Source organism: Artibeus jamaicensis, unplaced genomic scaffold (genome assembly GCF_021234435.1).
Source record: "Artibeus jamaicensis isolate MK-2021 breed Jamaican fruit bat unplaced genomic scaffold, CSHL_Jam_final contig_410, whole genome shotgun sequence".
NCBI classification, from domain to species: domain Eukaryota; kingdom Metazoa; phylum Chordata; class Mammalia; order Chiroptera; family Phyllostomidae; genus Artibeus; species Artibeus jamaicensis.
This window is the reverse complement of record NW_026521820.1, coordinates 429,266-452,312: the sequence shown is the minus strand read 5'-3', so window position 1 is coordinate 452,312 and position 23,047 is coordinate 429,266. Positions and strand designations below refer to the sequence as shown.

General features: G+C 40.9%; 1 protein-coding gene across 5 annotated transcripts in view; it reads right to left on the bottom strand.

Moving 5' to 3' along the window:
• The window catches only part of DOCK9 (dedicator of cytokinesis 9), a 377,316-nt gene extending 354,550 nt beyond the window's left edge, over positions 1–22,766 (bottom strand). For all 5 annotated transcript variants that reach the window (XM_053665376.1, XM_037151681.2, XM_037151687.2 and 2 more), the window contains exon 1: positions 22,320–22,766. In XM_053665376.1, the coding sequence (XP_053521351.1) occupies positions 22,320–22,448 (129 nt within the window). In that variant the 5' untranslated portion in view covers positions 22,449–22,766. The remainder of the gene's footprint in view (positions 1–22,319) is intronic.
• Between the last annotated feature and the right edge of the window lie 281 nt (positions 22,767–23,047).

Here is a 23,047-nt window from a genome sequence, read left to right as displayed (position 1 = left end):
TGGTTCTGCTCCTGACCTAGCTGTCCTCTTAGTTTGCTTTTGTTTTAGGTGTGGTTGTTAATAACTGTGAGTTTGCTGTCCTTTCACTGTTCATCTTTTTTATCTTCTTTTTCTTAGGTAAGTCCCTTTAACATTTCATATAATAAGGGCTGGTGATGATGAACTCCTTGAATTTGATCTTATCTGAGAAGCACTTTATCTTTCCTGGCACCTTTTCAATAGGTGCTTTTAGGCTTTATTTCCTGTCACTGGGTCCCTGGGTGTCACAGTCTGTCTTACTACCTGTTTCTTCCTGGTTTATCTGCACACGAATGTGTGACCAAGGTCAGCCAACTGCCTTGCCCGCTCTGCTCATTTCCTACCTGCACTGCCAGCACTCCCACTGCACACCACTGGCAGCCAGTGCCTTTTCCTGCTGCAACCCCTCTCCACCAGTCACTGACTCCGCCCCTCTTACGGGTATGGTTGTCAAACTTCCATACAGTTCGATTTTCTGTCTGTTCTGGTTGTGCGTTTGTTTCTAAATCTTTGTTGTCCTTAATTTTGGTTGTGCAAGGAGGCACTGTGTTTCCACTACACCTCCATCTTGGCCAGATGAAAAGACTATTCTATATCCACTGAATGATCTTGGTTGGCGCTCTTTTTGAAAATCAACTGACTATAAATGTACAGGTTTATTTCTGAACTCTCAATTCTAGTTCAGTGATACACACACACACATATATATAATTATATATTAAATATTATAGCATGCATATATATATGTTTCTCCTTATGCCAGTATCACATTATTTTATAAATATAGCTCTGCAGTAAGTTTTGAAATCAGGAAGTATAAGTCCTACACTTTCTTCTTTTCTCAATATTAATAGAAATATTAATTTTAACATAAAGTGAGAGCTTTCAGAGCTGCTCAGTGATATTTATTGACATAAAACAGTGGAATGAGCTTCTTCATTTCATGGAACTTTCTTCATTCTATAGCACATCTAAGTATTTGAGAATTGGCAAGATGTGGAGGGAATGGCAAAGTCAAGAAAACAATGAAAGATGACGACATTTGCACATTTCCTCCTCCACCCACAAGTATTCAATTATATTACCTTTCTACATCTACTCTTTTATATTTGCTTTATCTCCCTTAAAGTCAAATTTCTCAAAGATTTCATCTCTCTCTCTCACACACATACTCACACAGACACAGACACACACACACACACAACACTCACTCACTCACTGATATAAATCTGTCTCTTGAGAATCTTGTTTAGCACTCCTTCTTCTTGATTGACAATATGTAAAATTCAGTGGGTTAACTAAACTTTCAACTTTATACTGTCATTACAGTGTCACAGTGTCAACTGTGTCTTTACACATTTTTCTAGCTCTAAACCAGCTTGGAATGGTCTGCTCTAGCCCTGTGACAGACTGGGAGGCCAGCCTTAAAAGATATGAAGTCACAGTTGGAGGTGTGGCATTCAAGCAAGACAACCTCCTCCCTGGGGGTTCAGGGAGGCCTTCCCTGAGCCTGTCCCTACCCCACTGCTCCCAGACGACACTCCTTCATCACTGGCTCTAATTTCCATTTCCATATCTTTCCAGCCCATTATTATACTGTTTAGTTCCCTGTATGTGTTTTCTCATTTTCCTATAATAAACATGTATTGCTCTTATAATGAGAGGAAAAAGTTATTTTTCAAAAGTACCAAGAAAGAGCCCCCTAACAGTATATAACAAGCTATCTTCTTATAAATCTAATTCTGCAAGAATTTGCCATTTTATTTTTAAACTTAAAAATAAATAAAACTTGAATACGAGTTTACGCTGACTTTTAGAGTTCACTGCCCAATCCCAGGCAAACTTAGAATGACTTCATGGGAAGCAAAAACACTGCTTTGTTTTTCTAATTTGTTACATGCTATACATCTTTGAATCTGACAAGTTTTGAAATCACAAAGCATACATTTATAACCTTCTTATTAAGCACCATAAATAAAAGGAAACCCATTCTGGCTTGGCCTACAGAGTGATTGATTTCCTTTCCATCTCCTCATCTTCCTTAAAGACACAGAAAGAATGAGATGCATTTGTCTGCATTTATTCCCCCAAGCCTTCTACAACAGGATATCTCCATCCGCTGCCTGCTTTTTGTTTAAGACTTAAAACAGGAAAACTCTCTTTCCTGCTTCCTCAATACAAATGGGTAAGTGCTGCAAGGAAAAACATCCCCTCAGAATCTACCCCAAGTCTACAGAGAAAGCAAGAGAAACAAAAGTTGGTTCATTCCTCCCCAAATATTCCTTTGGCAGGCAGCCGAGGAATGCACCAGATCAGTGGTTTAATATATGGTTGCTTTGGGGAAAAGACAGAATGATGAAGTTGCCAGTACAGGATCAGAATCTGCTCTGCTGGTGTTAATGTTTACTGGGCATCCAGAAAGAAAAACCAGTCGCCTTTATATAAGTGACAGAATTAAGAAAAGGCCAATGGAAAGGTATATGGCTTAGAATCCAAGAGGTCCAGGATAACTATCAACAAAGGGAATCATTCTTCATTTTGGAAGAATTTTAAGGGTTTAGGGAAAAAAAGAAAAGAATCACCATTAAGGCTTATGCAATATGACGAGGCAGAGTCAAAGTAGGAAAGAACAGGGACAAATAAAATATGAAAAGCAAGGGTAGGGCACACAAAGCTATGATCCCATAGTCTCATCTAGTAAGCCAAAACCAACACTGCTGTTGATGATCCACAAACCCCTACTCAGATCACAGGCAATCTCTTCCAGCTCAGAAGGCCACACCAGCAGGACACTACAATTCCCCCTTTATCCACAGCTTTGCTGTCTTTCTGCAGTTTCAGTTACCCACTGAGGTCCAAAAATACTAAATGGAAAATTCCAGAAATAAACAATTCCTATGTTTTAAATTTGACACCATTCTGAGTAAAGTGATAAAATCTCACGCTGTCCCACTCCATCCTGCCTGGGACATGAATCATCCCTTTGTCCAGTGTATCCACACTGTATACACTCCCCAGCCATTAATCACTTAGCAGCCATCTCTTTTATCAGATCAACTGTCTTGGTATCACTATGCTTATGTTCAAGTAACCCTTACTTTATTTTATAATGATGCCAAAACATAAGAGTAGTGATGCTGGTAATTTGGATATGCCAAAGAGAAGACATTAAGCGCTAACTTAAAGTGAAAAGGTATCTATGTCTAAGGAAAAACAGTAGGGTTTAGTACTATTCACAGTTTCAAGCATCTGCTGGAGGTTTTGGAATGTATTCCCCATGGATAAGAGGGAACTACAATGTACACATTCCTACCAAATGCTGGGGCTGGGCCTCATGTCGGTGTGGGTACCATGTGTCTAAACACTGACCTCCACCCACGACTCCCTTAAGTCACAAGACTCCTTCTCACTAGGGGCTCCTTTCCTTCAGGTATCCCTAGTTCTGGCTTCCCAAACCAACCACTTCAAATAAATTTGCCATCTCCACAAACCTACAACAGACCTTCTCAAACTACTTGTGGTGAAGGTCTACTTCCTCCTCCACTGCACTGAGGACTAACAGCTGTATAAAATACAAAATAAAAACAACTAATAAATAAAACAAGGACATGTAAAAATGCCCCAAATTTTTATTAGATTTAACAGACTTAAAGTTGCCCTTTCAAATTGTCTAAACACTTATTCTCCATTTCTATATGTATCTTGTCATAGGTCAGTTACAAACCCTGCTCATGGATTTCAAATTGTGTAGCACTGCCTTAAAACAAGATATGGAGGTTCAACACCTTCACATCTTCACTTCTCACTGTGCTTCTCTGTTCTGAAGGCTTCCACTAAGACCTGCAGATCCTCCACTAGGGGAAACTCTAATTTATCCTCCTCCCTTCTTACTCATCATATTCCTTCACCAACTGGCTTTCTCCTCACCCTCACAAATGTCTTAGACAAGGCTGGAAATAAAGGAGTCATTGAAATAAAGGCAATAGCTCTGTAAGGTGGAAGACAGACAGCATCAGGTCCTCATTCTTCTGGGGGAATGGCTAGAGTAGGAAGCTGAATGAGAACACAGTGAAAGAGAAAGACATGAAAAAAAAGTTATTATTATTACCACTCTCACCATACTGATTAATAACCAGGTAATAATAACAGTATTTGGGTATCAAAGGAAGATAGAATTTCAGAAGAGATCTGTGGTTACAGGAAGCAAAGAAATCCAAGAGGAAGAAAACTGAGAACACCTTTCTATCTATAATTTATCAATCCATGCAGTGACTTAATTTGTACTTGAAAATGTTAAAGAAGCCCACATCCAAAAATGAACTGGGACCCCTGTTGTAACAAAGCAGTCACATTTATTTTCTCTTACCTAAAACAAGTACACAATGGAAATGTGCACCAAAAAAAATAACAAAATTAATTACCTAACTATCTTGTCTAAATAATTGTTTATGAACCAACATTTGTAAAGGCTTCTTTAATTTTTCCCGTAAAAAGGAGGAAGGAAGGTCATCCTACAAAATCAATATGAAGTCAGAATGTCAGTAAGCCCTGGAGGCACAGTGGCAGAAAAAGTAGCTGACCGGAATCTCTTGGTTAAAGAGCGCACTATGATTATTTTAAAGAGGACTAAGTACTTAGCTAGATGGTTTTTTAAAGCTGCCTGCTCTACCCTAAACACTCTCTTAAAAAAAAAAAAAAAAAAAATGAAGGTCCCTAGCAGTTCACTGCTAATCCCTTTCTCTGGTGGTAGTTTATAATGGCAGATAAGATTCTAATCTGTCAGCTACAGTTTATCTGAAAGCCATCCTGGAGACCAGATAAGTTTACACTCCCCTCCAGGACTGGTAACAGGGGTGGGTGTTCTCAGATTTCTGCCTCACCCCTTTCCAGGTTTCCCAGGGATGAAACCTAAGGCTATATTAATACCTCCAGCTTTACAATCTCACCTAGCCAGGAAATACAAACCTCACCTAGGTGTGGGGGGATGGAGAATTATTGGTAAATATTTATTAAATAAATAAATCACCTAATCCAATCAGGCTCAAATACCCATCCACTTTATCCCAAAATACTTCTTTTTTAAAAGATTTTATTTATGTATCTTTAGAGGGGAAGGGAAGGAGAGAGGGAGAGAAATATCAATGTATGGTTGCCTCTCGTGCATCCCCTGCTGGGAACTGGCCTGCAACCTAGGCACGTGCCCTAACTGGGAATTGAACCCCGATCCTTTGGTTCACAGGCCACACTCAATCCACTGAGCAACACCAGGCAGGGCCCAAAATACTTCTTATACATAACTTCTTTACTTCATGACCTGCTTACTAATTGTTGCCTAAATTATAGCAAAACTTTCCTAAATAATATCTAAACCCCCAGCTCTCTGCCCCCAGGCACTAGGTTCCAACAACACAATCACCATATTCCCACCGTAAAGCTCTAATGTGTGTGCCTTCCAGCTCAAAAACCCACAACAAAGAATAAAGTTGACACTCTACAACTTCAACAACCCTCCCCCTCCATGGGTGACCCAGATCTGTGTACCCCTAAATCTTCCTACACTTTGCCAGATTCAACTGTTCCCTGTTCCCGGGTTACAACCCATAATTTCCTTCCTCCAGGCCGTTAATTACACACAGCCCTCTATCTAGCACAACTGTTATCGCTCAAGTATGTTTTCATCTCAAAATGCCATCTCCTTCATTAAGGGTATTCTGATTTCCTAGATTAAAGGTACTCTCTCTCTTTAGCTCCCTTTAACACTTTACTTAAAATTCTCCAATGACACAGTCTATTTAAATGTATATTATACATGTATAGATGTGTAATACATATGCTCCCACATGTATACAATACATGTGCTTGCATATTTATGTCAAATATTTACTTGTTTCTTTTCCCATGGAACTAACATGATCTACATATTGCTTAATGGCAGGAAGTTAAAAATAAAACGATAAAACTAAACGATAAAAATCAAGCCTAAATCAAGTTATCCCGAAGTTATCCGAGGATAACTCAGCCAGACCAACCCAGGCGCCCGGTCAGCGGTTGGCAAATCCCCAGGTGTGGGGGTGGACTCATTGGTGGATCCAGTGAGGGCACAAGGCAGCAGGCTGACCACGGTCACACATTCGCACAGATAAACCAGCAAAGGAGCAAGCAGTGAGACAGACCACGCAGGCCCCAGCGACAGGAAGCAGCAGAGGGGACCACTATGGCCCCGCTCTGACCCCACCCCCACATACAGCGTCACAAACCAGCGACCTGCATGGCCCCGCCCTGGTGAACAACTGAAGCTCCGCTCCTCATACTTAAGAGCACCAGCAGACCAAAAATGGCTCAAGAAGAACTCAAAGTCCCAGAGCCCATAATTCTAAGCGAGGAAGAAATAGCCAAACTTTCAGATGCACAGTTCAAAACGCTGGTGATCAGGATGCTCACAGAACTGGTTGATATTAGCCACAAATTAGAGGAACATATTGAACTACTAAACTAATTGAAATGAACAGAAATGCACAGGAAAGCAATAGTGATGGAAAGGAAACTGGGACTCAAATCAAGGGAGTGGACCAGAAGGGAGAAAAAATGACCAAACAGAAAAATATGAAGAAACAAGAATTCAAAAAAATGCAGAGAGGCTAAGGAACTTCCAGGACATCTTTAAACGTTCCAGCCCTGGCTGGTGTAGCTCAGTGGATTGAGCGCGAGCCTGCGAACCAGACAATCGTGGTTCAATTCCCAGTCAGGGCACATTCCTGGGTTGCAGGCCAGTTCCCTGCAGGCCAGTTCCCAGCAGGGGACGCATGAAAGGCAACCATACATTGATGTTTCTCTCCCTCTCTCCTTCCCTTCCCCTCTAAAGATAAATAAATAAAATTAAAAAAAAAATAAATGTTCCAAAATCCGAATTATAGGGGTACCAGAAGGGGAAGAGGAACCAGAAGGGGAAGAGGAACAGTCACAAGTGGAAAGTTCATTTGAACAAATAATAAAGGAGAATTTCCCCAATCTGGCAAAGGAAATAGACTTCCAGGAAATCCAGCAGGCTCAGAGAGTCCCAAAGAAGTTGGACCCAAGAAGAAACACACCAAGGCACATCATCATTACATTACCCAAGATTCAAATGAAGGAGAGAATCCTAGAAGCAGCAAGAGATAAGGGGACAGTCACCTACAAAGGAGTTCCCATCAGACTGTCAGCAGATTTCTCGAAAGAGACCTTACAGGCAAGAAGGGGCTGCAAAGAGGTATTCAAAGTCATGAAATCCAAAGACCTACATCCAAGATTGATCTATCCAGCAAAGCTTTCATTTAGAATGGAAGGGCAGATAAAGTGCTTCTCAGATAAGGTCAAGTTCAAGGAGTTCATCATCACCAAGCCCTTATTTTATGAAATGTTAAAGGGACTTATCTAAGAAAAAGAAGATAAAAAATATGAACAATGAAAGGATAGCAAACTCACAGTTATTAACAACCACACCTAAAACAAAAACAAACTAAGAGGACAGCTAGATCAGGAGCAGAACCATAGAAATGAAGATCTCATGGAGAGTTAGCAACAGGGGAGTGAGAGAAGGAGAAGGGGGGAGAAGGTACAGAAAATAAGTAGCATAGACGGTAGGTAGAAAATAGGGGGGGAGGGTAAGAATAGTATGGGAAATATAGAATCTAAAGAACTTGAGACAGGTGGTCATAAACTAAAGGGGGGGAATGGTGGGGGAGGGGGTGTGCGGGGTGGAGGGGAATGAAGGGGGGAATAGAACAACTGTAATGGCATAATCAATAAAATTTTTTTTAAAAGAACCAATTTCAGTATTTACAAATAAAGATGTTTCTTGGCACCTGAAATGTGGTGCTTTTCTTGAAGCAATGACAAGTACCTTAGTTATGCTATCATTAGCCTAACTAATGAGAGGATGTCATCCTGCAATCAGCAGGATGTCATCTTGCTTCCAAAAACCACCATGTAAGTATTCAGTGCTTTTTACATTCACTTAAAAACCCAGGCAATAGTGCCACCATGCAAATTTGTGTTCCATGAAACTTAAACTCACTGATAATTTTACATAACTCACTTAATTTTGTTTTCTCCCACAATTCTCACAATCAATTCAGATTATTTTTACTCAGGAGCTCCACAATAATTGGTTTCATTTTCAGGTCTAAAGAAAGCAAAGATTTTATAGTTCTTGCACCCTTGAATATAGTATATAAAGAACTACAATAAAATACTACCACATTATTTCACATGTTTAAAATGCTAACAATACTATGTTATTTAACACAAATGTCGTATGTTACTTCTAGGATTAATTAAGGACTTAACTGAGGTCCAAATTCCTACAAATGTGAGGGTCTTTGCACCAGGGGACATATTCTAAATGCCAAAAGAAATAAATCTTTTGAAGACCCAGTTTTCCCTAGTTAGCTTGAAGGTAAGTTACATGTGTATAGTTAAAAATCTCTTTTCTTTTAAAGATTTTATTTATTTATTTTCAGAGAGAGGGAAGGGAGAGAGAAACAGAGGGAGAGAAACACTGGCCTGCAACCCAGGCATGTGCCCCAACTGGAAACCAAAAACACAATTTTTCAGTTTGCAGGCCAGTGCTCAATTCACTGAGCCACACCAGCCAGGACTAAAAGTCTTAATTTTAAGAAACTTTAGGTTGTTATTAGCCTTCTCTCCTACCATTCCCTTCCACCTTTCTAGACAATTTCTTTGATCCCTGGCCCACAATTCTCACTGTACTCTTATCATTGATATGAGTTTCTTTTATCCCTACCCAATATCTTCATCAGAGAAACATTCTATTCCAAATGTCACTACTCTAAACATTGCTGCTCCTGCAATGAACGTGCACATAGTATGCTGGATCTCACGAAAGCAAAGTAATAGATGGGAAGTCCATGTATACTTCCACTTCCCAGAAAGCTGACTTGAGTCTCAGCACCTTCCTATGAACTTGATCTGAAGTGGTTCCTTCTTCTTTCAAGGATGTGAAAGAGCCAAGATGTAGAGGACTCTCAAAGGAGTACATACCTATAAGCTCCTTGAGTACCATCTAAGCTCTTTTTTCCCTCTAAATTACATGTTCCTTGAGGACAAGGTTATGTCTTGACCTTTAAAAACTTGGTGTATTAGTTGGGTTTTTCACAAAAATCACCTCCAAAGAAGTCAGTAAAAAAGCACACACAGTCTTCATTTTAAAGGGAAAAAACATAAGTTACTTCTGGTCTTCTACAAGTAAATAATTAGCTTTCTCTCAGAAGGTTTCCTTAAATGAAGAAAATAAAAAATGAACAAATGAGCATACTAAATAGCCTGGGAAGAAAAAAAGTTCACCTAAGAGATCAAATATGTGTAAATTCTAACTAGTTTAATAGTTTATAAATGAATCTAATATATTGTAAGTATTATGGCACATCTGCTATCACCATAGGAACTCGGCTTTCTATTTAAGAAAACAGCAATATGTTAAAATGACAGATTAAATAAATCCTCTAAACAATCTTAGAAATGAAACTCTTTCTGTAGTATACAATTTGAACCAAACTGCTTTTTATAGTTGAATATTTAGTTTAGCCAAGGCAAAGGAGCTTGCAAGGTAAAATGACCTAAATTAACGGAGTTTTTTTCTATATTAAAGAATTTTAGGTTAATAGGCCTGGGGAGGTTTTTTTCTCAAGCCACATAATTATATTAACCACAGTATATATAAAACCATGATTTTCCATTCCCTGATAACTTATGTGACTACTAAATTAATTCTTCTTTCTTCAATAAGTTTCTATTGAGACTTTCTTTAGATTAATCCTGTAATTCCTGCTTTTCCCCTCTTTTGTCCTAAAGTATAGAAAAAAATGTATGTCAATTTCACCTATAAACTGACCTGGGACTAATGAAATATAAAAGCAGGTAGGAGATCTATGGTGCAAATAGATGTTTCATATTCTGATATCTGATTACCATGGTCTGTAAAATTACTTACTGAAAAATGCAAGTGTAAACAAAGTAAATTCAATTACTTCCCATGATCAGTGGAAAATACCCTGTACCAGTAGTTAGTAAACTAGATTTTGTTCTTTTCCATAACACTAACTGTATGACCACACACAAATCCAAGACTTTTTATTCCTCATCTTTAAAAATTAAGAAATTGAATTAAATGACCTCTAAAAATATCTTTCACCTCCAAACAGTATGACTTCATTTCCACATCACAAATATCTATCAACCCAAAGAATTTGTGGTACTTTCCAGAAAAGTGCTAAATGATTCAAGTTAACAATTTAAAAGCTTCCAAGAAATTCAAATTTTAAAATATCTTTCAGACAATCCCTGCCATCAGATTGTGTGTGTCGGGGGGGGGGGGGGACGTTACTGCTAGCCAGGTGACTTTAAGCAAATTGAAAGTCAGAATTTAAAAAAAAAAAATTATCCCTGACTGACTAGATTTTCCAGAGGCTCAAGCAAGAAGTTTTTTGAAAGAATTTTATAGAATTGTCAAATGCAAAGTTTCATTATTTCACAGGGGCCTTCTCCCTCTTTGAGCATTTAATGAGCAGGGCTCCTCACTAGCCAACAATACTTTTGCTATCAGATGCATGTGTACATCTCACTTCAGGAACACATTCTACATTAAGATGCACACCTGCACACGCACTGAGAAGTACAAACGGAATGTCCAAAGCGTACAAATTTGAATGTTTTATATGCCAAAATTTCCCTCCTACATTTGCTGTTTTCTTATTCTTGACAGATTATTATCCAGACTTTTATTGTAAAAGTAAAAATCAGAAAATATTGGGATATATAAGGAAACAATCATATGCCTACGTTTTCATTTATTTCCTTCCAACACATTTCTTAACATAAGTTATTTTTTACACAATTGTGATCACACTATTTCCCAATACTGTGTCTTCTTCACCCAATATTTTAATTTTTCCATATTATAAATTTTCCAGAAGGGTTATATGATATTCCTTTAGGTTGCCCTCATAAATAACAAAAGCTGGCACTTATTCGGCATTTACTATGGGCCAGGCCCTATTTTAAGTGCTGTATATGCATTTGCTCACTTAATCATCACATCTATGGGGTAAATGCTATTATAATTTTCATTCTCAGGGTAAACACCTTTCTCAGAAGAGCAAGGTTTAGAATCTCTGAAATCAAGTCCTTATCTACGATGCCCTACTGCCATCCCTAGCAAGAAAAAAAAAACCTTTATTACCACAAACGTGGTTATACTACTGTATTTTCTATGTTCTAGAATTCCAGAAGTAAATATCTGATATTTAACTTATTCTTGAAACAAAAGAGAATAATTTATTACTGTACCTGTAAGATCGTAAAACTTTTCTCATGAACAAAAACATTTACACTTTTTAAAAAGTGAATTAATTCTGTATACACTGTTTATACATTTTTTAACTTAGTGTGGTAAACGTATCTCCTTAAAACATTACTATTACCACATGACAGAATATGTACTCTCTGTTAAGACAAAATGTATGAAAATAGAGTATGTGAATCTCAAACTAAGTACATAAGAGTTTGAGAATAAATTTCAAGTGGTCAATGGAGACCCTCAACAATTCAGACATCTGCTTTCACATTCATTTCCAGGTTAATATTCAATAAATGTTCATCTATAGTAAATAAATGGGCATGTCTCTAACACAGGCACTGACCCAGCCAGCCTCCCAAAGTAGACATACCCAAGCACTATCTTAATTGAATTATCCCTGCCAACTTCAAAGAAATGAGGGACAAGGAGATTCAAACGAACCATTCTGAATTACAGAATTGTACCCAAGAAGTCCATGAGAGAAAGAGTGACAAAAAAATGTAAAAGAAACAGAAACCTCAACATCCAAGTAAGTGCTCCTTTGAAGGTTTGAAAACTCGTGATTTAACTGAATAAAAGGCCATTTCAATGGTTTTTATTATCTGTATATTTGTTTTATTTTGTTGGTTTTTGTTTTCCCCAAGTAAATGTGTTACTAAATCCTAACAAAAGAATTTAGATAACTGTTATTTTACATACTGGAGCTATATAGAGTTGGTGAAAAAAATCATCCTAAAAAAAACAAATTAATCTTACTTGAATCAAAATGTATAGCTGTTTTCAAAAATCATGCAAAGATGATGCAGATTTACTGACAACCTGATCAGCTTCTTCTAAGCTAACACAAACACAGGACTGGCCCCCAAAGCAATACATGCCAGACTACCAGCAATTTATCAGTGGCAATAAAAAATTAATGATAATAATGGAACCTGTGCTTTAGGAAAATTAATCTGGCAGAGGAAAGTAGGACTGAATAAAGTAAATAGAAACGGGTGTAGAAGAGAGAAGAAATTAAAGACAACAGCGGAATCAAAAAAGAATGAAAAGCTGAAACGTGTAAGGTATTTTATCCACAAAATATTTACTGAGCCAGACAATGAAAAAACCATAATGAGCAAACAGTCCAGTGAGGGAAATACAGACTGACAAATGAATACACAAATAAATATATAAATGTGCCCAGTGATACAAAGGGAAAGAACAGGCAGGGCCTGTTTCAGTTTGAGTGGATAGGCAAGGCTGTGTAAGTACAGTTCCAAAGATCAAGGGGCGTGGCCTGGCAAATGAGAAGGCAGGCAAGGATGTGATCATTACCCTGTGCAAAGGTAAGAGCTTCTGCCAAGGTCCTGGAGTATGGGAGCCTAGAATCTGGAAAATGTTAAAGCCAGGCTGGTGAGCAATGGCAAGGTTGTACCTGATAAGAAGAGCACCTTACTGTCAAAGGGAAGATGCTTCTACTCCAAGGACAGTGGGAACACTGGAGAATTAAGGATTTAAAATTGAAGCCTTAAGGATAGAGTAAGAATGGCAGTGGAGACCAGGTAGGAGGACCCTATCCCTACTACTACATGGAACAAGATAAGGGTAGGAGACAGAGGGGAGGGAGTTACAGGTTGCAACAGTCATGAATGCTATTCACTGAACAGTTCATCTCTTCTTCCAGGCAAACAGATGGGACTGTACCTCCCTGCCCTTTGGAGCTAGGTATGGCCATTAGACTTGCTTTAGCCAATGCAACATAAGAAAAAGTGCTGGGTGGAAGTTAGGAGCTTATGAAGGAGTCCCCACACTTTCCCTCAACGTGTACCCACTAGGTTCAAGATGGTGGCAGTTCCATCAACCCAGGTTCCAGGACATGGACAACATGGTTTCTAGCTACCCTCAATGAAGAGGAAGAATGAGGGGGAAAAAATAAACCCTTCTGTTTTGAGCCACTGAGATTTAGGAGTGATGAGCCCATACTGACTGATGTAGAAATAGAACATAATAGATGTAATGATGATGGAATGAGGAAGTCAAAAGGAAATGAACAGAAGAGACGAAAGAGGAATTGGAGATTTCACAGTCGGTGACCATGAAAATGATGCAAGATGCAGAAAGGAAGGCTGATTTGGGATAAAAAGGGACAATTATGCTTCACGGATGTTAAAGGTAAAGGACTTGGTAGGATGATCAAGTACACATCAGACAAGTGAGCAGAAAACCAGATCTGAGCTGGGAGAAAAATCAAAACTGAGATAAAGATGTAGAAATTGCTTATAGGTATATAACTCCCTTCAGAATAAAAGGAGGAGAATGAATTCTATGAACCAATGGTGAAGAAGAGACCCGTTATGGAAGCCATTGAGTGCAGAATGCAGACAGAATAAACACAGCAAAGGAGGAAGAACCACAGAAAGGGAAGGAGGGGCACTGAATGATATCCAATGCAGCAGACAACTGAAGACAAATTAAAGGAGTGAGAAGCCACCCCACACAAACGACAGACACCAAGTTGCAAGGTTACAAATAAAGGTCCCACCCAGGAGGCCAGGTCCAAGCCCCTGAACTCAACCACAAGCCCCACTGCCTTCCAGTACTGTAATGGAAGAATTTTGCTCGTTACTATTTTTCTAAAATAAAACTTAATGGCATCAAAAAACAGTCCATGTTTCAGTTTTTTAGACTTTGTGAAGACCTTTAGATAGTTTGTAGTTGGTCAGCATTCTACAAGTTCTACTCCAGTCAGCACTGTGACTTCAGATACTTCACACATTTCAGGTTAGTCCTTAGAAGTTCCCACAAATGTTAGTATTGGGCCAAAGAATAAGAGTTTGTTAAAGTTCTTGTTACATATACACCAACTGCAAAAAGACTGTATCATTCACCATGTTATAAAATATAGGAGACAAAAGTCTTATAAAATACTACCTGAATGGGGCACTGGAGTTGTGCAATGGTGCAGCCCTACAAATAAGAGTGCCCAGGTCGCCCAGGCTTGCAAATACCTTTTCTATCTTTGTAAATTTGCAAAATTATCAGAAAGAATGGAATTTTATTTAAGTTAATGTTTCCTTAATTATAAGCAAGGCTGAACATCTTTTTCCACTCTTTATTGGCTAATTGTATTCCTTTCTTTGAAGAATTGCCTTTCTCACTTCTCTATTGGAATATTTTTTAGGTTAATTTGTAAGAACTCCTAATATTTTTAAAAAAACGTAATACTATAACCAAGATATAGAAACAGATAAATACTGTTTCTAAGCTTATGTTTAACTTTTACATTTATGATAATTGTGACATACAGAACAGAGGTTTGTTTATATGGGAAAACAGCAGGCTTTACCAAACTAAGAACACATGATCTACTTCTGGCCAGGATGGAGGCATAGGTGGAAACATTGTGCCTCCTCGCACAACCAAGTTTAAAAACAACAAAGTTTTAGTAACAAAAACAACCAAAACACAGAAAATTGAACTGTACCGAAGTCCAACAACAACAAACCATTCATCCAGACTGGAAGGAGGGGCGGAGTCAGCGGCTGGCAAAGCCTGGTTGTCCAGGAAAAAGGAGCCGAACCTGACCAACCCAGGCATGCAGGCAGCCATTGGCAGAACCCAGGCGTGAGATGACAACGGGCAGACCCAGTGGAGGTGCAAGGCGGCTGGCTGACCGTGGTCACACATTCGCGCCCAGATAAACCAGGCGAAGGAGTGAGCGGTGAGACAGACCATGCAGGCTAGTGCCCCAGTGACCAGAATTAAAGCCTAAAAGCACCAATTGGAGACACTTTCAGGGTCGAGTTGCCGGGAGAAACTCCCAGGTTCACAGAGAGTCTGTTGGAGAGACCCACAGGGTCCTGGAGGGTGCACAGACCCACACCCAGGAGCCGACACCAGGGGGGCCCGGTTTGCTTGCGGGAAGCAGCAGAGGGGACCGAAATCCCAGAGAGAGCGGAACACCAATTCCCCTCTCTGACCCCGCCCCCACATGTAGCGTGACAACCCAGTGACTGAGTTGCCCCGCCCTGGTGAACACCTAAAGCTCCGCCCCTCATACATAACAGGCACAAACAGACCAAGACATTATGGCTCAAGCAGAAAAAGAGCTCAAAGCCTCAGAGCCAATACTTCTAAGCGACCAAGAGATAGCCAACATATCAGATGCACAATTCAAAATACTGGTGATCAAAATGCTCACAGAACTGGTTGATTTTAGTCACAAATTAGAGGAACAAATGAAGGCTAAACTAATTGAAATGAAGGGAAATGCACAGGAAAGCAGTAGTGATGGAAAGGAAACTGGGATTCAAATCAAGGGAGTGGACCAGAAGGAAGGAAAAAATGACCAAACAAAAAAATGAAGAAACAAGAATTCAAAGGAAATGAGGAGAGGCTTAGGAACCTCCAGAATATCTTTAAACGTTCCAACATCCGAATTATATGGGTACCAGAGAGGGAAAAGAAAGAGCAACAAGTAGAAACCTTATTTGAACAAATAATAAAGCAGAACTTCCCCAATTTGGCAAAGGAAATAGACTTCCAGGAAATCCAGGAAGCTCAGAGAGTCCCAAAGAAGTTGGACCCAAGAAGGAACACACCAAGGCACATCATAATTACATTACCCAAGATTAAAATGGAGAGAATTCTACAAGCAGCAGGAGATAAGGGGACAGTCACCTACAAAGGAGTTCCCATCAGACTGTCAGCTGATTTCTCAAAAGAGACCTTACAGGCAAGAAGCAGCTGGAAAGAAGTATTCCAAGTCATGAAATGCAAAGACCTATATCCAAGATTGCTCTATCCAGCAAAGCTTTCATTTAGAATGGAAGGGCAGATAAAGTGCTTCTCAGATAAGGTCAAGTTCAAGGAGTTCATCATCACCAAGCCCTTATTGTATGAAATGTTAAAGGGACTTATCTAAGAAAAAGAAGATAAAAAATATGAACAATGAAAGGATAGCAAACTCACAGTTATTAACAACCACACCTAAAACAAAAGCAAACTAAGAGGACAACTAGATCAGGAGCAGAACCATAGAAATGGAGATCACATGGAGGGTTAGCAACAGGGAAGTGGGAGGAGGAGAAGGTACAGAGAATAAGCAGCATAGACAGTAGGTAGAAAACAGACTGAGGGGAGGGCAAGAATAGTATGGAAAATATAGAATCTAAAGAACTTGTGACACATGGGCATAAACTAAAGGGGGGAATGGTGGGGGAGGGGCTGTGCAGGGTGGAGGGGAACGAAGGGGGGAAATGGGACAACTGTAATGGCATAATCAATAAAATATATTTTCAAAAAAGAACACATGATCTGCAAAATAACAATGGTACATGTATACAATGAATACTATTCAGTTGTAAAAAAGAAAATTTCATCCTTTGAGACAGTATGGATGGGCCTGAAGAACATTACGCTAAGTGAAATAAGCCAGTGAGAAGAAGACCAATACCATATGATTTCACTCACATGTGGAATCTAATGAACAAACTGAACAAGCAAAATAGAAACAGATGCATAGATGGTGAGCAGGATGACAGCTATGGTCCAGGAGAGGGTTGGGGGTGGAAGAATGGAGCAAAAAGGAAAAAGGGCTCAAGGTCACAGATGACAATGTCGTGGCCTTTGGGGGGGGCATAGGGGACATTCATAAATGATAATGAATAAATACAATAACAAAATATTGTGATTAAAAAAACCATGGTCTTAAGCCACAGTGGCCAGTTTCAAGAGTCAGCCCTTCCACTTACAGCTGTATATTCTAGGACAGAATAAGTGCTCAATAAACACTAGCTCCAGATGTATTTAGTCAAGATAATAAGTGTTTTCCTTTATTAACATAATACAAGCTTACATTCATTAAAGTACTTCATATACATTACTTTATTTAATCTTTTTTTTAATTCTCTAAAATAATAATACCTAACAATCCCAAGTCTCAAATGAGCAAACTGAGGCTTAGGTGAAGTGACCTGCTCAAAGGCCTCCCAGTTCATCAGTGGCAAAGGCATGGCTCACCTCCCGAGCCCAGGCCAAACTGGTTTTTCTCTTTCATTTCATGCTTTAAAAATCCTTCTTCACTCTTACATGATTATTCACCCATGATTAATGCTTTCTCTATTATTCATTTTATAGGTAACTCTCACGTTTAGTTACACTTATTTTAGTATGTTATTTATGATGGGGTTCCAACACTGTTTTATGCAACATCATTTACTTAATGGTGCACTCACCATATCTGACTCTTCACATGATACCCTAAATGTTTACACACACACAGAGGTTTCAGAGTTTTCTCCTCCACACTACAGACCTCTATCCTGCCCTTGGGCCTATATGACACAAAACTATCACATTTACCCCACAATTGTACTAAGGGGAAAAATCTCCTTAAGAAGCGTATGGTCAGCCCTGGCTGGTATAGCTCAGTGGATTGAGCGCGGGCCTGTGAAGCAAAGGGTTGCTGGTTCGATTTCCAGTCAGGGCACATGCCTGGGTTGCAGGCCAGGTCCCCAGTAGGGGACACATGAGAGGCAACCACACATTGATGTTTCTCTCCCACTCTTTCTCCTTCCCTTCTCCTCTCTCTAAAAATAAATAAATAAAATATTTTTTAAAAAAGAAGCATATGTTCATAGGCTGGTTTGAACTTCTTCCCTAAATTGGGGTTTCACAAAGACAAGAAAAAAAATCTTTTATGATGTGTTCTCAGCCAATCACTGATATTTTTTTACAAAACTGGCAACTGTATTTCTCAAAACTTCTCTCCCCTCATCCTAAAACACACCCCTCTTTGCCCAACCTGCTCTGCTCGCTTTTGGCCTACCTGGGCACCCTAAGCATGTGCTCAATCTCTTATTCTTTTCTGGGGCAGAGGGCAATCCCCCCTATGCAAGATACTTCCAAGTCCAGTGCAATTCTTCATAAATCTTTTCCTAGTGTACCAGTTCAGCTATTTTACCTTCCTCAATTCTCTGCAGGAGGCATTTGACCCTTTAAATTTGCTCTTTTGTACTGTTATCTATCTTTTTATAGATGACTGACCTTTCTACCTGTTTAGATCATAAACACTTCAGGACAAGGGCCTGCTCTAACAAAACAGCATATCCTCGGAACCCAACAAAGAGTCCTAGCACAGAGCAGGCCCTCAATAAATGTGGATAAAAATTTCATAATTCCTTCCTTCCCTGTTCAAATTCAAGGCTCTCCTGTCTCCTAATATTCAAATAGACTAGCAGCCAAAGAAACAGAACCTGTTGTTGATTATCTAGTTGGAGATGGGCCTTCACTGTGCTTCCTGTATTTTAGGATTATTTCTGTTAGGACTCCACCAGAGGGTAGAGAAAGACAGTGAGGTGAAAGCTCAGGCCAATTTAGTCGCTGATTTACTAACATATCTGATTTAAAATTACAGCCAAAATGAGGTTTTACGTTACCAGAGCATTTCAAAGAACACCACTTGGGTCTCACATTCCCTCAGATAATACTAGAATCCTAATCTGACTAAACTGGGAGGGTGAGGAAGGCCCAAGCACATCTGGGAGATTATCATTCCACACCTGTCTGTCCTCCAGCAACGCAAAGGAAAATTTAGTAAGGACCTGACTTGGTTTCATTTTATTTCATTTTATATTGCTAGGTCTCCAAGAGGCACAGAATGGTATTGCTGGCAGGGGCTTCACATACTAGAAGAGGTTGAAACTAAACATAAGAAGTTAAGATCAGTAAGAAGCCAGTAGCCAGATGACTTGGACACATAAATCAGCAAATCCATACAAAGAGCTGTGTCACAATACTTAAACAAGTCTTTCAGAGAAAAGATATTTTTAGGCCTTGAATGATAGACTGTTAGATCTAGGACATTATGATGCTATCTTTAATACACTGAGAGACCCAAGGTAAAATAAATACCTTCAGGAGTTCCAAAAGCAATCACAACTCGCTCGACTCTGCTCAGGGAATTATTTCTAGTCTTTCTTCTGAGCTTGCATATATTTTGAGCATGCTGCCCTCCAGATGATTCTAAATCATGGAAAGCTGATTCTAGAATCATGAGGATTCTTCTTTCATTATCCAAAGTCATAAATTACTTTTCCTAATGTATATATTACTGGAATATCACTAGTAGCACATGTTACTCTAATGAAAGCAGCTTAGAATCAAAGCCTGTTGGTGACAAAAGGAACTCTAGAAAAACCCCAGAACAGGAGTCCTGAAGTTAAGCAACAGCACAAGGTGACTTAATAGCTGAAAGAATATATGCCATGCACTAAGAGTTTTACCTGTACATTTAATCCTCACAACAGCCCTATAATTCAAGCACAATTATTATCTCCACTCTATAGACAAAGAAACTGAGGGACAACAAGGTGAAGTTATATGCCTAACACTGTATAGCTGATAAGAGGACCATTTTTAAAGGTCCACAAACCTAAACATTAAAAAAATGAAGCTATGAAAAATTTATAAGCACATCTCACTTTTACATTTTCAAGTTAGTTTGTTAAATGGAAGCCTTTGCAACCCACTGAACTATTTAATTTGGTTGTTTCTGAACCCAGTACTGGCCACTCATTAATACCAGAGGCATGGGAAGAGGTAGTTAAATTGATAACCTATGCCTTTTTTCTTTTAGTCCATCTGCAGAACTGCTTTATTAATCAGCTACTTAAGAATATTTAATAAGCATTTATTATGCTAGAGGCATTGTATTAGCTCTGACCCAAGTCATCAAAGACAGAGCAAAATAATACTTCCATCCAAGCATAGATCAGTGGACCATGGGATTCCAAAGCCTGGCTTAGTTGTGGCTCTGCCTCCAGCACGGATCAGAGTCACTTTCTTAGATCCTACTAGAACAAAGCTGAGCCAGAACCTGTATGGGAGATGCACCTGCTGTGACTTCCTGGCAGACACAGGGGAGCAGCAAGAGGAAGAAAACAGTGGTACAGTACCTGGCAGGAGGTGAGGGAATAGAAATTTATGGGTAATTTTTAGTATCTGTAACCTATCCCAAATTCCTCCTTTTGCAATGCAGAACCATTGCAATACACTTTCCATTCAGGGGGAGCCTTTTACTCACCAGAATAGGCCCATCTGCTTTCCTACCGTTTGTATTTGTTTCATAACAGGTTTCATTAAACAAGTGACCACAGATAAACAGCACTACAAATTGAGACACCAGCCCAGTGTTCATGCTTAAGGGTATCCAGGGAAAAACAGATACACTATTTAAAAGTGTCATAAGGTAACACAGTAGAAGAATGTCACACACAGGAATGAACAGTAAGTCACTATCAGTAGGCCGTTCTCCAAAAGGAAAAACAGATATTCAAGGACTGTTGCACATCAGTAACAAGCAGTGTTGTGTCTATGTTGGCACTTCTGTGCTCAATGGAATGGCTTATTAAGCTCATACCTCCTCTTCAGTACAGGTCTGCCAGCACTTTGGAAATCATGGCAGTTATATTTTATTCACTCTTTTTGCCACAAATCCCCCAGAACAGCAGCCCCCAGTTTAAAGAACTAAGTTTCCTGTGAAACAGAGAGAATGCAGTTTGATCCTTAACATACACACACTGGCTAAAGTTGGGAAGATGCAGATGTCCTACTAAAGCCAAATCAACAAAAGTTAGTTGGGATTATGGATGAGATGCAAGGTTCTGGTCTTTTGCCAACTCTACCTCTACTCCATACCATCAACGCATCACCTTTAGTAAACCAGAAAAATAGAATCCCTGTTTATTATGGAACAAATTAGAGTTTGTGGAATATAGAGTGAGCTGGCAGAGCTGGCAATTGAGAGAAAAATCAAACTGAGCAAGCTGAATTTGGCAATCAGCAAAACTTCATCTCCAACTCCACAAACATCACTCATGCCATCCTGTGTTTGCCCAGGCAGGGCATCTCTCTACCACCAAAAAGATACCTAGCCCCTGTTTTAAGGGACCTGGCACTCCACCCTGATAATACCCCACAAACATTGCCACATGGCCCAGTGAACTGCTTCCAAGGCCCATCTTCTTGCATCGTTCCAACAAACACCATGAGTTAACCACCCACAAACAAGCCCCTTTCAAGAAAACAAATGTCAGCCACAAGGCGAGTTGCTACTAAAAGTTTCCAGCTGCCCGGAAAAACATGCTGCTGCTTAAACGTCACTCCTCTCCTGGATCATCCAACTGATCAGGCACACCGAGTTTCCCAATATAACAGGGCCAGCCCTGGCTGTGGAAAAGTTGATTTAAAATTTCATCTCCCTCACATCCAGGGGTCTATTCTCTAAAGACCTTCTGCTACAACCAGATTAATCTCGGAGAAGCTTGCTTCACTTGCTTCAAATCCCCAAACTTCATAGTAATTTGCACCAAGCTGAAGTTACCGACGGCTCCTATCATGCCCCCTAACCCTTTATAAGAGGAGGTCAACCCTCAGGATGCCGGCTAGAAGAAGGGGGATTAAGAAGATGAAGAGCCCCTTTGCTCTTGGAACTCAGCCCACCCAAAGGGTCCACAGGGCCATCTCCCAACCCTATGTTGCAAACTGGGAAAGGAAACCCCAATCTCCACGCCCCTGAGCCCCTTCAAGCTACAGGTGTCAAGCCTCTCCATAAACCGAAGGAAAACAGGGCTGTGGCAGGGACTAGGGGTGAGGATAATTTCCCACTTGGCAGAGGGAGGTAAACTGGCTGGGGGATGGGAAGCGGAGGTAGCGATCTCACTGCCCAGTAAGGGGCAGCAGTGGCGCGAGGACCTCCGGATGCAAGGTGGAATCTGGAAGTTGCTACCCCTCCAGTACTGTCTTCTTCTCCCCGTCCAACGCCCCCGCCCCTCTTTCCCACCACCTCATAATATTTAAGACCCAGTAAAGTCGACTACTCCACCTCTGCCCAGCCCACTTAGAAGAGCACGGAGGAAGTGGCCGTCCGCCCCCCTCCCTCTGTCCCAATTCCTCCCTCACTCACCAGGACCACCGAGCCGCGTACTACCTCAGACACACTCTGCCGCAGCTCGGCCGCTGTGCCCGGCTTACTCAGCGCCCGGGTGAACTTCCGAGTCTCTGCGGAGGCGGGAAGCAGCGAGAGCTGCGACATTCTCGCAGCTGCCGCCACCGCCGCCGCGCTGGCTCCCGGAGTCTGGCCCCGCAGCGCCGCCGCCGCCAGGTGCGTCCTCACGCCCCGCCCGCCCTAGGCTCCCAGCGCCTCCGCCTGTTTCCTTCGCAGCGAGTCGGGGGGGGGGGGGGGCAGCCCAGGCCGCGCCCTCCAAGCCGTGTCACGCTGCGAGGCGACCCTCTCCGCGTCTGCAGTTATGCACGTTCGGAGTAGTGCCTGGGCTCGCTGGGGGTAACTGTGCTTGTGGCGGTGGCGGTTCCCTCAAGCCACCAGCCTCCCACCACAGGCGCTCACGCGGCCGCCTCTTCGGGGCGGGGTGTCCGGTGCGGCTTGGGGCGGGACAGACGGAGGAGGGGCTGGCACGGGCCTCGAGGGGTGTCGGGCCAGCACCACTCAGCGCAGTGCGGGAGCGACGCTGCACGATGCTCATGCAGCACCTTGAGGTGCCCCCAGCGGGGCGGGTGGGGACTCCAAGGAGCGCCTCCTCTCCGGTTCGATCCTCCCCAAGCCGAAGGCCCAATGGGCTGAGATGAGGGTGGCGCACGCCAGCGGGGGGCGTTTAGCTCAGGCGAAGACCCTGG